The sequence below is a fragment of the Etheostoma cragini genome, chromosome 2 (genome assembly GCF_013103735.1).
Source record: "Etheostoma cragini isolate CJK2018 chromosome 2, CSU_Ecrag_1.0, whole genome shotgun sequence".
Lineage (NCBI taxonomy): Eukaryota > Metazoa > Chordata > Actinopteri > Perciformes > Percidae > Etheostoma > Etheostoma cragini.
In genome coordinates this window covers 23,249,740-23,265,312 of record NC_048408.1, presented here as the reverse complement: position 1 = coordinate 23,265,312, position 15,573 = coordinate 23,249,740, and the positions used below count along the sequence as shown (strand labels likewise).

The 15,573-nt window shown below is 41.0% G+C and overlaps 2 protein-coding genes across 2 annotated transcripts in view; one reads left to right on the top strand and one right to left on the bottom strand.

Moving 5' to 3' along the window:
- The window catches only part of LOC117951832 (palmitoleoyl-protein carboxylesterase notum1a-like), an 8,783-nt gene extending 6,449 nt beyond the window's left edge, over positions 1 to 2,334 (bottom strand). The window contains exons 1-2 of the mRNA XM_034883781.1: positions 1,553 to 2,334; positions 1,459 to 1,466 (exon numbers count right to left, since the gene is read on the bottom strand). Coding sequence (XP_034739672.1) covers positions 1,459 to 1,466; positions 1,553 to 1,911 — 367 coding nt within the window. The 5' untranslated portion in view covers positions 1,912 to 2,334. The remainder of the gene's footprint in view (positions 1 to 1,458; positions 1,467 to 1,552) is intronic.
- Positions 2,335 to 4,415: 2,081 nt separating this feature from the next.
- Positions 4,416 to 15,573, top strand: part of aspscr1 (ASPSCR1 tether for SLC2A4, UBX domain containing) — a 16,631-nt gene continuing 5,473 nt past the window's right edge. The window contains exons 1-13 of the mRNA XM_034898089.1: positions 4,416 to 4,544; positions 4,768 to 4,823; positions 5,522 to 5,636; positions 8,108 to 8,208; positions 10,012 to 10,069; positions 10,157 to 10,230; positions 10,339 to 10,912; positions 11,070 to 11,129; positions 12,282 to 12,421; positions 13,260 to 13,341; positions 13,447 to 13,513; positions 13,870 to 13,932; positions 14,545 to 14,597. Of these exons, the coding sequence (XP_034753980.1) occupies positions 4,455 to 4,544; positions 4,768 to 4,823; positions 5,522 to 5,636; positions 8,108 to 8,208; positions 10,012 to 10,069; positions 10,157 to 10,230; positions 10,339 to 10,912; positions 11,070 to 11,129; positions 12,282 to 12,421; positions 13,260 to 13,341; positions 13,447 to 13,513; positions 13,870 to 13,932; positions 14,545 to 14,597 (1,533 nt within the window). The 5' untranslated portion in view covers positions 4,416 to 4,454. The remainder of the gene's footprint in view (positions 4,545 to 4,767; positions 4,824 to 5,521; positions 5,637 to 8,107; positions 8,209 to 10,011; positions 10,070 to 10,156; positions 10,231 to 10,338; positions 10,913 to 11,069; positions 11,130 to 12,281; positions 12,422 to 13,259; positions 13,342 to 13,446; positions 13,514 to 13,869; positions 13,933 to 14,544; positions 14,598 to 15,573) is intronic.

The following is a 15,573-nucleotide window of genomic DNA, read 5'->3' as shown; positions in this document are numbered from 1 at the left end:
ACACACACACACACACACACACACACACACACACACAGATGCATACATACATAGGCAATGCAAGCTCTGCTGTAGGGATCCTACCTTTGATCCATGAAAGATTTGGCTGTGATCGCACTGCTAAAAATCTCTGCCGAAGGTTTTAACAGCTCAGGTTATTATTACTCAGTTATTTAAAAAGAAAAAAAAACACAAGTAGGAAAAGTCATCGAGCTGTAGGCAGCACACACATATACTCACAGAGGCTTGACAGCTTGGGTGGCATATGGAAAGGTGCCTCTTATCCACAGAGTCACAGTGTTCAATTTTATTTGTGATTTAATCCTGTTCCTCCTACTCTGCACAATTTACTTCAGCAATCATTTTAATTTTCTTGTAATGTAATTAAAGAATGCCTTGCTTTCTAATAGATATGATAGCTCAAAGATGATATGGTTCTCAGGATTTATTTTTAAAAGAGATGTTAGTATCTGTGCACATTCTGTTATATTAACTCTTTAAAAATCCTGACAGCAGGGGCAGCCTCTTGCTCACCCAGTAAGAGCGTTCACCCCATGTAGTATGAGTCCTACAGTAGCCCGGGTTTGGATCCGACCTTTGGCCCTTTGCCGTGTGTCATCTCTCTCACCCTTTAATGTTGATCCCCCCCGTCGCTTTGTAATAAAGGGAAAAGCCCCAAAAAGTAATCTTTAAAAAACTGCCTCACCTGTTACAGAAGTTCATGCACATGTGATCCTTTTAGTCCGTTACATCAGACTTACTAAGATTTATTCCACATAGATTTCCCAATAAATCATTCTGCCACTTTTCAGATATTTTAGATCACACTGAATCCTTTTCCTTTTGTTAGAAAAAAGTACTTCAGTGCCATTGCCTGTGAGGTTACTGGCACAACACTTAGGGCTCTAGAGAACTTTATGCCAGTGATGAGCAGTCAAGGCATATGAGTAAAATATAAATAAAAATATCACTTTTTGCTGCTGAGAAGGAAAACATTCTACCAATTATGAGGCACACATCAGTCAAAGCTGCAGTCTAATTTGGACACCTGGGGTACAGTGTGATGAGTGTTTTAGTTTATAACCCCAGAATGTCCTAAAACACTCATCTGATGGACTGATATGCAAGTTGTTTAGATAGGATGCATGCAAGTCCATGATTCTTCTATTTCTTTCACTGCAAAAAACAGACAATTGTTATTGCAAAAGCTATTATTGGTTGTAATTTAGCTTTATCAGTCTAGTTGTATCAAACTCAATAACTTTGGTCCCTCTGAAAAACAATCCCTGGCGCCTCTCTCTCTCTCTCTCTCTCTCTCTCTCTCTCTCTCGCTCAGTGGCCCTTTGATTCATTTTGGTCATATCCGGAGTGACAAGGGACTGAAGGGCAGTGAAACCTCGCAGTAACACAAATCTGACATTTGGTAAAAAAGAGCGCGACTCTGCATCTGCGCCTTACTGCATTCTCTACATGCCAGATGACAACAGGTCTTTTAGGTGCCATGTTATGAGTTATTGACTAAGTTGAGATACAGTTCAGGCCACACACTCACCCTGCTGCTGAACCGTCATTGCAAGTCACAGATACATTCTTCAAAAAGTGCAACTTCATGTCTTGATCCAGCTTCTGCGCAGAGCACGGATACAGTGACTGCGCTAAGTTCTTTATCTGTTCCAAGAAGTTGTCCATGTTGCCCTCCACGGGTGTAAAGTCTAACGGGAAGCTCTCTGCTCCTTCCACCCGCTCCCTGTGCGCCGGAGGCTGCTGCTGCTGCACCCGCCGACTCTGCGCCCGAGCGCCGTGCACTTTCCTCGCCTCCACCGGTGCGCTCATGTGGATGAAGAGCAGCAGCAAGCAGGAGCGCACCGCGGACAGACCGGCCCAGCTTTTCAACACACCACGGCTCTGCATATCTAATTGTTACTGGAAAGCGTCTCTCAAATGTTTACAATTAAGAGACTTCAGTGAAACACAACATGTCCTAAGAGTCGTTTGAAGAGTGAAAAGTTCTTTGGAAACGCAGAGAGATCTGTTGGAAGTTATCGTCCAGGAAAGGTGTGCAGAATGGACGCAGGTTATGGTTCTCCATGGTACATTGAGAGATGGCGAGCTGGTTTAATATTCACCTCAAATGCACGTGCAGTTTCCACATCTCTTTAGTCCTAAATAGGAGCCAGTACAACCGTCATTACGCGCATAGAAGTCCTTCTATTCAGTTTCACTGACGACCTGTTGGTTTAGGTCCTCGTGAGCTGCGGACAAAGTGGAATTTTTATTTAAAGTCCCCCTATTCGCCCCTCCTTCCTGCTCCGTGCCCCGTGCCTCTCACTCCCGCGGGCCAATCGTTATTATCGTTGGCTGATGCTCCTCGCGGGGCGTCGGTCTCACACCAAGAGCGCGCGTATGCCTGGCACGCCTCCGCACTCGGTTCACTCATGCACTCGATCTCTTTGATGTTGTGTCATCGTATGACCACCGCTGCCTTTGAAGTGTCTTTGAACAGTGTGTGTGTGTGCGTGGGCGTGTGCTTGGGCGCCCGTGGCCTGTATAGCCACAAGTATGGCTGCGATGTGTGTGTGTGTGAGGGAGAATTGCAATTGGACTTGCTGCAGAGGGTCACACCATTCCGCCAGAGCCCAACACAAACACGTTTACCATTGACTGTGAATAATCTATAAGTGACACATGTTATGTGGCTTTAAAAAAGTGTGAGACCCGAATTTGTTTTGTGTGTTTGACTGATTGAAAGGAGTCCCTTGTAGATTGCTTGGACATTTTCAGAGGAGAAAAAGTCACTGAGGGGGTTTGAATCATGACTGTGGTAGGTTATGTGACAGAGACATTATTCGCGTTTCACTCATTCACCAACACACAAATGCATTTAATGGGTGAGGTATTGATAAAAACACAAAAAAAAACTAATACCATAATTTTAAATGAGTCAAACAAAATACTTTCTTTTATCTCATTTGTTTTTAGTCTATTATGGGAGCCCGAGGCTTTAGAGCAGCTTATCAAACTGCTGGATGTGAATGCCATGAAACATGTGGACCATTCACTTAAAAAAAAACGGAATATGGAAGGTTGGCCCTCACTCTCCTTCCTCAGGGTACCATCCAGAACTTACTCATCTTCATTGTTAATGCGAGGAAAAGCTTTTCTGGTTTCAACCTAATGTGGCTGAAGCCCCCCTAATTCTGGAATGGTGCACACAGATGCAGTGGTTCGTTAAAAGATCTCCAGGTTCCAAGTTACTTCATCCTCATTTAAAGCACTTTTATTTTTACTCAATCTCTTTGAAATCCATCCTAAAACTCATACATCATGTACTGATTCAAGTCATGAAAGTTTTACTTTTGTTCACTTTAAGTGAACTGTGAAACGTCCCATGGCATGAAAATTTCACTTTATGAGGTTTTTTAATATTATTAGGCTATTACTATGTGTTTCCACAGCCTGCCTATTGCACCCCAGTGGCTAGAAATTGCAATAGGTGTAAATCGAGACCTGGCTATCCTGCTCTGCCTTTGAGAAAATAAAAGCTCAGATGGGCCGATCTGGAATCTTGCCCCTTATGAGGTCATAAGGAGCAAGGTTACCTCCCCAACCCCCCTTTTCTCTGCTTTGAGAGAATTTGGCCCACCCATGAAAGAGAAACATTGTGGCTTTCAATCGAGCAAAGTGAAAGTTGGTTTCATGTACAAATTGCTACATGACACGCACCCTTATGTCATTGAATATGTTGTAGGCTATGTGTAAAATATTCCCGCATTTGGGGTTTTGATGATTGTGGTGGAGAATGTTCAACTGGTTCAAGATCTGGTAAATTTAAATGCCATGGCACATAATTTATTTCATTTCACAGCAGACATTTTGAGTTGTTACAGAAGGACAGGCACAGGTTTAATTGATATTAATTAATTCCATTTAAATGTCCCAATAAGCAAGCCAGCATTGATAGAGCCCTGAACTGACATAGCTGTTTAGCACCATTAACTGAATGACTCATTGCTGTTCTTTTTCTACTGTGACATGTCAAAATGTTTCTTTTCTTGTTATTGAAGTCTGTCCTTTAATTTGTTGGCTGTATTTGTTTATGAAATGTTGCTACATTGACACAAGTGATACAGTCATACTTAGAAACAAGCATAATCTACAATTGTGGCTTATGTGGAATTAATTTATGCCTAATATTTGGAATATATTTGAGAATATGTTGGTTTTCATGTGGATAGTTTTTTTCAGTAGGCCTAGAGTTTCTTTAACGACAGTGAGATCTGAGTGTTTGAAATAACCATGGCATTATTTAAACTGTAACCACACAAAAAAATGTCATTGACTCCCCATAGAAAAATAATGTCTTATTTTAATTTGGGTGAACTGACCCTTTAAACCCTGCTGGTGTTTTGTCAATAAAGTTTATTCAAATAAACACCGCGACGTCACGACAAACAATGGCAGCCAGTGGTACAGCTGTGACGGTTCTCACTCCTAATGGGAGAAGACAAACAGTTAAAGTGTCTCCAAACACACCGTTATTACAGGTAACTTGTGCTTTAAAGACTATTCGTGTTTCTAACAAGGACGGCTTGTGTCATTATATTCCTTTGTTCCAAACCAGAGCAAACTATTCTCCTCCTGTTAGCTTGTTCGGCTAACAGTAGTTAGCCAGTGACGGATCAGTTTCTGTTTTCCTTCTGATGAAATCACAAGATTTTGCTAATTGGGTTGAAACTCTCTTACTCAGTTAATATTTGTTTTCTTCAGGTGCTCGAGGATGTCTGCAAAAAACATGGGTTTAACCCCGAGGATCACGGTTTAAAGTGAGTACCAGTTTGATTGATGCTAGCTGTCCCAGTAATGACAATTAAGCTACATCTAAATCTGAATCAGCGTTAATGTAAAGCATGCGTGAACACATGCAGGGAATTTGACTCCGGCTTTTTGTTGCTCTCAAAGTACATACACAGAAGAAAAAAAACATACGGATATAAACAAGGAAAGCAAAGCTGAGGTAAACATACATATTTGACTACTATTTACAGACATACGTTTGCATTTAAAACGTGTATATACATTCATCTGTACATACACACGTGTAAACAAACATGGTGAATGTAAACAGTAATACAAAACGGCAATGCAAAAGTGCAAATGGTGCTGAAATAAATAACAGATTGCATTATGTATACATCTGAGGTGGGTGGACATGCCAATACTATATTGGGACTATCATCTACATATAAATATATCTAATTTGCACAGGTGAGCTAAAACTCAGGATTTAATATACTGTGGAACAAAAGAAAAAACATCCAGGTGACAGTTGTTACTTACTTTTAATGTGTTTGATGTAATTTCCAGCCATGGATAATGTGATTTCTCCTCTTGAGAACTCAGTAGCTCTGGAGGACATATTTTGTCAAATGTAATGGTGTTCTTTATTTTTATAATTATCTAGGAAAGATTTGATTTTCCTGTCATGCTCACTCGCCTCTCCTCTGTCATCCACATTTGACAGGTTTCAGAGGACTGCTGTCGACCTTACGCTTCAATGGAGGTTTGCCAACCTGCCCAACAATGCAAAACTGGAAATGGTGACAAGTACAAGGAAACAGGCTGTAGCTGACAGCCAGGTTAGTTTAAACAAAGTGTGCGTGTGTTTCAGAACGAGCTGGAGACAGTAAGTGAGATAGCAGTGTTATACCCTAAATAAATAATAATAATAAAGACACATAACAGCAGTGTTAGTGTGTACAGTAAGTACAATATGCAAGGCTAAATAATTATGATTGCCTGCTAGTCGGTATCACCTGTAGCACTAGTGTACAGTAGTAGCAGCTTGATTCTCAGAAACAGAAAAATATAAGCTTATCACATACATATAGTTTTTCTAACGTGTGGAATGTACATCTCATATGTTTGTATTTCCAAAATTATGAACAACTGTAACACAATGATATTGTTTATTAGTATTTATAGACATTGTTAATTTCTCTCAAGCAGAACAGGCCATTAAGTTCATATTATGGTTTTAGTTAACTGTGATGTAGACTCGGACTTTGGACCTCCAAAGTGTCTCTGTCAGGTGTCTTAACTTCAGTGCTTTTGTGAAGTTCCCTCATTTGGTGTTGTGATGATGATGATGATGGTGGTGGCGGTGGCGGTGGAAACACTGTCTAACGTGTCGGCCAAAATGTCTTATTGGTGTTCAATTGGATTGAGATCTGGTGACTTTGTTCTCATCAAACTCTGCATCAGTATTCTTTTCATTTCTCTCTCACTCTTTCATTCAGGCTTTGTCACACCTCTCCAATATGATGAGTAGGACTGGGTATTAAAATATAGGGCATTCCCCGAAATGTAAGAAAAGTATAGTGATACTGGTGCCAAAGTATCAGTATTGTTTAATGTAAAACTAGAAATTAGAAGTGTAACAATGCATCGAGCTCGATCTATATATCGGTTCATTGATCAAAGACCCCAAATCAATGATGCAAAGTGAAAATATCGATACATATCAGCATCTTCAAAATGTGCCTTTTATTAAAAAGGGAAAGAGCTCAGTAATAAAATTGTCATATCATATTTTAGTTGCTTTTTGTGAGTTGATATAAATGTATTTGGTACTGTTGAATGAGCCTCTTATTGTCTCACTTCAAACTCAGGCCCCAGAATTGAAAGGCTTCGTGATATCAGCAGATATCCTATTGTGATAAAATTTGCGATTTACAACTTTTATAAACTATGTCAAGATATATTGAATTGTCCCACCCATAATTATGTTTGAGGGAAAAATCCCAGATGTTGATGGTGTAGCCTTTTATTGCAATATCCCTATTCTTTTGGTGTTTTCTGTCAGCTGTATTTGTGGGCTTTTATTATCAGTACCTGGAAATTAATTAATTCTGTGTGTGTGTTGCTGCGTTCACTCTGATCTGTATCCAAAAAAACACTTTGTAGCTGAGCTGTAGTTTCCTATGACATCATGGCATCATAATCTAAGCTGTAAAATCACGGCTGGGTTTGATCTGTTGTTCTGGTCATTTGATGGATAGTTGACTGTTGATACCTCACAGGTTTTATATACTCACACACACTCACACTCTTGTACCACACACAGGTGCTCCCTACATTTACCTCAGCCAAACTGGTGCATGAGAGAGTTTTTGGTTGGGCCGCTGACAGCCGTAGAGCTCTTTTCATCTCTCCCGGCGTGCCGATGTGCAGCGTGCCGATGTGCTGGACAACAAGGTTGTTGAGTAAACATAAACAACTAGTAGAATGACTCAGAGAGATAAAGAACAACAGAAACTCACACTGATGCCTGGTGTTACTCATTTCCAGACTGAGGTAGGCCCATATGTGCAACTTAATCAAGTTAGATTAGCAAAGAATTTTCCTTCTTGCAAAACGGCTCGAGACTGTAGAGCCAAGAACTTACAAAAGGCCAGCTAGAGAGATTTTGATACTTGATATAGTGAGTGTCCTTCCTGCGTTTTTAAGGTAACTTTTTGTCACACATGTAAACATTGTGCTAGGTTAAGATATGTTTTGCAACCACCTATTTTTAACTTTTGTAATTCATAGTGTTCAAAGGCAACTCAAATTGTTACATAATTTAAAGGAAAAAGTCAGTGGGGCACTTTAATGTGTTTAACATGCTTGTTTAGTGTTTATGCAGGTTTCCATTTTTTTGGATGTTATTAACCTTTTTTTTAAATTCAATTAAATAAGGTCTTTATTTAAATCTTTACAGCATTTCTTTAGAAAAGCCTAAAAGGAAAAAGTCTGGTGGCCAATGTTTCTATACAATGTATTTTTCAATCAAATCCACTAAGCGTCCTTTGTCACTAGTGATTATCGTAATAAATCCAAAAACCTGCCACACAACGTGCCACTTTTTAAATTGATCTTACAACGGCCTTTAGTACATGCATAGTATGAGACTTTTAGACTCCCAGCTCAAGAGGTGTGGATGGACTATTGTTGATCATTTAGACCTGTGTTTGATTCCTGTATTATGGTTAATGTGTAAACTGTGTTTGTGGTCTTTAACATATGTTTAAACTACAGTTGGGTAAGACTTTGCTTTTATATCCCTCAGGTGCGGATTGCACTACAGATGGAGGACGGTTCTCGGCTCCAGGGTTCCTTCTCCTGTGGACAGAGTCTGTGGGAACTGATTACACATTTTCCCCAGATCAGGTGTGTGTATGAGCATGTACACATGTGCAAAGTTTGTGTGTGTTTACATCTGTCTTTTGTGAGGCCCAAACAGAGAACTAATTTGAGGACATTTTTGGAAAGTGAACACAAGTTTTTTGTTTCTAACTTCTTCACAAGCCCGTTCAAGGGTTAAGACTTGATTTTCAGGTATAGGGAATGGAGTTGGGGTTATACATTAAGTTTAGAGTTGCTAAATCGGAGGATCCACTGAATCTCTAAAGTATTTATCCCCATTCTGTATCCCCGTTTCAAATGTTTCCTTAAACAATATCCTCTCCTCAATGGTACTTAACATAGAAACACAGGAGTTTGGTCACTGGTACTGCATTCCAGAGGAGCACAGTTCAATGTAGGGCTTGGAATTGGAACTCTTATCTTTAGGTATTGTCTGAAGTAGGCCACTACCAAGTAGTATTAAAACTTCTCCTATCTCTATCCTTTTTGCACCTAGCTTTAGAAAAAGATAAAGATACAATTTTTTTGCTTCCCGATACCAATTCTGATACCTGAACTTGCATATCGTACCAAGTGCTGAGCCGATACCAGCGTGTCATACATTTTAGTATATTTTAACAGCTGTATACTACTGTCCCTGTATGGATATAATATGATATCTATCTTTGTTGTCGTTCTGGCTCAGGTTAAACTCAAACAATGAACTCCACAGAACTTTCTTTTTTCATCCAGTTTGACAGTCAGTTCTAACAGAAAAATAACAGAAATAAACTACTTTAACATAGATTTTCCTTAGGGCTTTATTACGTGGTATCAGATTGGGGCATAAACTCCAGTATTTCCTGATACCGATACCATCATTTTAGGCGTTATCGGAGACTAAACCGATATTGGTATTGTTTCGTAACACATCTAGAAAAATATGACTATTTGTTTGGTTTTGCTAGACACCAATCACTGCAAGCGTTGTTCAATACGTGTGACCAACTACGGCAGCAGCTACAACCCATACAGTCTGTGGTGCATGCTTCAATTCACATGATGGGTATTGAATGAAGTTCTCTATTGGTATCTGTATTTATAAGAGTGCTGGCGTCAACATTTATTAAATAATACCCAGCCCTAGTTCATTGCTTTGAAAATATGTTTTTATTATTTTATATCTTTTGATTTGATACATTTTTCATATTGTACTAATTATCAGTCACACAGCCCTAGTAAGGTGCTAGAGATGGTCCTTTAAAGTATGGACCACAAACATGTTTGTGTAGCTTTCACTTTCCAATTTGTTGGAAAGTAAAGTTGATCATTGTTTAGGAATGAACGCAGACCAGCACTGTGTTAGATAACAGCCATTCTTCTCACCACTCGTACTGAAGTTTAAACTTTCCCACACGCACACACGCAGCTGTTACTCAGTAGTTCCAGCTGTGCGGTCCCAGGTGCTCATCAATCCGTCCATCCCTCATCTCTATTAAATTACATCATCCAGGGAAGTTACGCTTCCATGAAATTAATATTAGCCTCACATCAACGTAAAAGCTCTGCAAATGTTGTGAAAACGAGGGGAGAGCTTTTTCAGAACTGAGGAGAACAATGGTAAAACATTTACGGTTCAATTAGTTTCTACACAGGATTATGCACACATGGTTTACACATGCAGGCCGCGTGCCACTGCATCGCATGAGGTTTCATTGTAAAATACCAGGGATGATTCACCTGAACTAAGGAAAAGTCACTTCTGTGTTTTGGTTTTGTTGCTGTTAAAGCACTCATAACCAGTTGCCCATAGTTTCATTTTTCTTTTTTTTTATTACTTGATTTCAGTGTGTCGGATCTGTCTGAGTCAGGATCCACCCCTGTGTGTGTTTTCATGAGAGATGAGGTATGCAATGCTCCTTTTGATCTTTCCATTTAACAAGAAAATGAAATGACTTTTACTAATTTGGTAACTGTGTTTGTGCGTGCTTAGGTGAGTGGGGAAGAGTCCCTCAAGAAGGCCACTCTGAAGTCTCTAGGTCTTACTGGGGGAAATGCCATCATCAGGTAGGCTGCTTGTGTTCAAGTTGATTTGAATAATTTAGTTTTACACACAGCATACTGTATGTAAACTTGAGACTTATGATAAAGCCATTGTGTTCATTTCTGTGTAAGGTTTTTACTCAAAACGAACAAAGCACAGGGAGAGGAAGATGGCAGAGAAGCCACTGAAACAACTGCTATGCCAACTACACCTGTTGCCAAGGAAACCAGTCCTAGCCCCTCATCTCAGCCTGATGCTGCTCCGTCACATCCAGAAATGTCCACAACAGAGGTGCCAACTAAAAAATCAAGCCCCCAAAGGCCAATCGAAGCCCACCCTGTTCCAACTCCCGCTTCTTCTGTTAGCAGCACACTCCCTGTTCAACAGGAAGAGGTTCCGACCTCCCTTCCTGCAGTTCGGTCAAAGATTCCTCCCATCGAGAGAGGAAGGCCAGAGGAGGATGGCGAGGAAGCAGGGCCATCTGGACTGAACTCTCACCCATCTTCTTCCTCCTCCTCTTCCGCTCCCTCAGCGCCTTTCATTCCCTTCTCTGGAGGCGGTCAGCGCCTCGGGGGTCCCCAGGGAGGTGCAGGGGGACGTTCACTCTCTTCATCTGCATCATCATCTTCACTTCCAGCTCTGACTGCAGCAGTAGAATCACCCAAAGCCAAGAAAGCCAAATCCAGCCACGGTTCTAGCACCAAGGTGAGCAACATCATTGCAAAAGTGCAAATAAAGGAAGTCCTGATATCTTGTTGTAGTATTATTTTTATTTGGTACAAGCCTCAGAAAGAGTAATGGACAAACAAGCTTTCCACAAGTCATTGAGTAGAACTGGCAGCCCTTCTGTTCCTTTTTATAGGGTCAAACCACTGCCAACAAGCCAGACGATGACATGGATCAAGGGGAGGAGTTCTTGGTGGTAAAACCATTTATTTCCGCCCGTCAGACCTTTCAGGAGCCTCTACCCTGTCAGCTTGAACAAGCCATGGACACAGTATAGTCTCGCTTTGCCAGACCTTCTTCCACGCGCTGCGGAAGAGGGTCTGTTTAGTCCACACAGCACTCCAGGATGGGAGAATGGTTTATTGCCATTTCTTTAAACCAAATTGAAATGTCCTTGGGCGGCACTAAACGCTGCATGGAGCCCTGGTGCCGCTCAAAAATAACCTTGTGAAGGAATTTGTCTTGTGTACGGTCAAAAGTAGTTTTATTCAGAAAACTCAGGTTGGACAAATAGTCTAGCTAGCTGTCTGGATTTACCCGGCAGAGATCTGAGGAGCAATTAACCATAGTCCTCTTTAGAGCCCGACCCATAAAGGAGTTTTAAGGCCGATAATATTTGGTTATATAAAAACCTGATATAAATTATCTGATTACAAAGTTCTGATAAATAAAATGAATAAAAATACAAACTTAAGATATGAAACTTAAAGTCCTTTGAACCAAAACACAATAACAAAAATTCTCATAACATGGTTGATTGTCCGTTTTTTTATTTTTTTAATATTCATTTATCAGTGAATACAAAATAAAATTTTAAAAATTGTTTTTATTCGTTCATCAGAATCATTTATATGTCATTTCTTATTCTTATTTTTCAAATTATTCTGATGTATGAATTAAACTTTTTTTTTTAAATTGTCTTATACCAATAGTTTGGAAAAGGTCTACTATTGGCCCACCCATATATAAGTTTGGGCTCTAGTCCTCATAAATCCACCGGAGTTTAGAATACCAACACAAAGGAAGAGTAAGGTAACGGAAATCAGCTCAAAAAATAGGACAAACGGTTGAATATCTTGCGGCAACTGGTAGATCCCAGAAGGGGAAGGTTGTGGCTATAGACTAGACACAATGGGGTTCTGTAACTAATAATAAGAGTTTGATGACTATTAAATGCCATCAGCATGCACCTGCACGTCACACAGTATCTTTGCCTCACGTCTGTCCTGCGCCCCCCCCACTCCCTCCTGGTGGGGAGATGCGCCTCACAATTTGAAAACCTCTGCTTTAGATGAAAACATCAGTGTGGATTTTCAGTCACTCACTCACTCTCTCTCTCTTTCTGCAGCCAGTAGAGAGGGAGCTTCTCATCTACCACCTGGACGCAATGTCCTGTCACTCTGAGGACCACAGGGATCTGCCTGACGAGTTCTTTGAAGTGACGATGGATGATGTACGCAAGCGCTTTGCCCAGCTGAAAAGCGAGAGGTGGGAGAAGGAAGTAAATGGAAGCAGTTGGGTGACTTTGGGCCAGAGGACTGCGTGTGATATTTAGTGTAAAACTATAAATACGTTGTTGCTGCAGAAACGCGTCTGGTTCCGATGTGTTCCGGCACTGTTTGCAACAGATAATTAGTCACTTTGGCATTTGGTCCTGCGGTGTTTTGTCGATGTATAACCCTTAATTGCAGAATACCATAGCAATGATGAGAGGCCATAGGCAGGCAGAATGCCGGGCATCACTGCGTGCGTTTTGAAGTTTTCTTTTATTTATTGTGAGTTTGAAGTTTTTATTTATTTATGAGCGCTTCTTCAAAACAGATGCAGACAAGTTTACTCTGTGCTCTCTGGATGTGGCCACAGCAGACCACAGCTGCATGTGTGTTTGCAAACCTTTTCTCATTTATAAGACACCACGTACACTACAAACGCTTCTAAATATGGCATACAGGGAGCAATTAGCAAGCCTGTTTTGTGTTGATGTTTGTCCTCTAGACCTCGACCAAACACCGTCAGGTTGAGACCTCACTGCGTACATCCTTTAATCTCCGGCGACGTTGACTTAGCTGGTTGCCTCATGGCTACACTACTGCCGCGTCAATGACTGCAATTACCAAGGGGGCAATTAAGCCGACCACAGCAATTCGCCTCTGCCTCTGTCACGCACGCACGCACGCAGGCACGGCCACACACGAGTAAGGGTAGAAGATTAAATGTTTTTTGCTCATCTTTCCCATTGTCAATTCCACAGTGTGGTTTTTATTTTTTATTTTTCAGCTCATTTCAATTATAACTCGGTCTGTCTCTTTCTTCGTTGTTCCTCCAGGAAGATACTGGAGGAGGCTCCACTAATGACTAAATCTCTGAGAGAAACCCAGGTGAAGGAGAAGATGAAAAGATATCCCAAAGTGAGCACAAGTGACAGACACTTCATCACAATCCTGTTTTTAAATGTGCATGTTCATATGAAATATACTGCCCTTGAATAAGCGGCTGACACTGTTTGTCTCCAGGTGGTCCTGAGGGTCCAGTTTCCAGACAGACATGTTCTACAAGGTTTCTTCAGGCCCCTTGAGACAGGTGTCTGTGTGTGACTGTGTGTGTGTGTGTGTGTGTCTGTGTGAGTGTGTGTGTGTGTGTGTGTGTGTAGCTGGCTAGCCACAGGTATGGCTGCAATGTTAAAGCTACTTGCGGCTCCCTCACCACATTTATGACTCTAGCCACACCAGAGAGACAGAAATAATGAGGCAGGTCTGTAATTCCAGCGATTAGAGCCACCTCAGCCCCAACAGCAACACAACAACCAGCAGAACAACAAAATCTGAGGGGAATTCCTTCTGAAAAATGAATTATACTCCACGCAGCAACTGATGAAGGTGCAGATTGATCAGTTTGTCCATGCTTCACTTGATGTTCTGGGTTTGTTTTGTGTCCAGTTGCTGCCCTGAGGCATTTTGTGAGGAGTCACTTGGAGGATCCTCAGCTCAGTTTCTACCTGTGTAAGTGTCATTTAATGTTACCACTACTTAATCACAACATCATTAAGCATAATAAATCAACAATAAAAAAAAACCAAATCTCACCAGTTGAATTTGTGAATACAAAGTCATCAAATCTATGATAATAAGACTCAATTTGTATTAAACGGGAATCTTCTTTTTAAATGTATCATTAATGGTTCATCAGCACATCATTTGTCAGCTTTTCTCAGTTTTATTGTCCAATTCTGGATTTCTCGTACAGGTCAGTGCTTCAGGCATTAGAGTTGGTGTTATGACAGAAGCCTAATCAAATTGTAATGATGGTCAGAGTTGCCAAACAGGCCACACAGGTTTATCTAGACTAGATTTAGTTTTGTGTAGGAAAAATGTGTTTTCCACTAACTTGCGATTATGTACCATGTTCTGAAAAGCAGTGTAATCAATTCAGCCTTCCTAGTTAGTTTTACATGAAAATGGATAATGTGAAAAGGCTTGCAGTTTAAGAAAAAAACCTCTCTGCAAACACTGGCTTCATTTCACTTTCCATTATCAGTAATGATTTCAGTGTAGATTTGAGCAAGTATGATGATGTCCCTTCTTTTTACATTTTTGCTGAAAACTTTCTTTTAGTCATCACCCCCCCAAAAACCATCCTTGAAGACCCCTCAGCTACACTGTTTCAGGTAAGATCCCGCAAAGTGCGATATACCTCTTTAGGCAACACTTTCTTTAGCCACAATAATAAACAAAATGATTTGACTTAAACAAACCACATCACAGGCAAACTCCAGAGAACTACAAAAAACGCAACACACACACACACACACACACGCACACTGACTGACTGTAAAATGTATCGGCTGGTCCCTCTCTCATCTTCAAAGCCCCACCACATTCCCGTTCTCCCCCTCTTCTCTTGGTTCCTACACTCTCTCACACTTGTTTCCCCCTTTTCCACTGTCCTTGACCCCAGCTGGGCTTGATTTTTCCCAGACTGACACATGGGGTTAATACAGGCCTTCCTTTGATCTTGACACTAACACACATACACAGAGCGATGGGCACCCGTGATGCTTTGTTGCCTTTGAGTTCAGAGCTATTCAAATAATGAAAGAGAGTGAAGAGATACAAATGGAAAAACAAGAGGTCGTTCTCTTGTACGGTATCAGTCTGCACCCAGACGTGGACTTTTATTTTAGATCTATTATTTTAGAATAACTAGAACATTTTCGACATCAGTGCCTGCTGTTTTTTTTCTTCTGACGCTTAGACTCAAACATAAGTAGAGCACTGAAGGGGAGGAAAAGAAAGTAGTTTGAAGTGATATTATGTTGTGATCATGAACAATATCCGACCTCTCAGATGGATTGGTACAAAATATAACGATCCTCGCGTGCGCGCGGCTCCCTTCCTTCCTCCCTCCCTCCCTCCCTCCTCTCTCCCTCCCTTTTTGGGTGCCATGATCTCTCTGAACCAGATCTGATGTTCTGATTCTAGTTTGCCCGTTTCTCTTTTTTCATCTTTGTGTCCCTTGCTGAAGTGTCCCTCCCTATTTCTCACTACATGTCCCTCTCCTGTTCCCCAATTCCAGTTTTCTCCCTGTCTTATCCTTCTCCCCTCGTCCACCACCACTACTCTCTCCGACCCTCTCATGTGCCT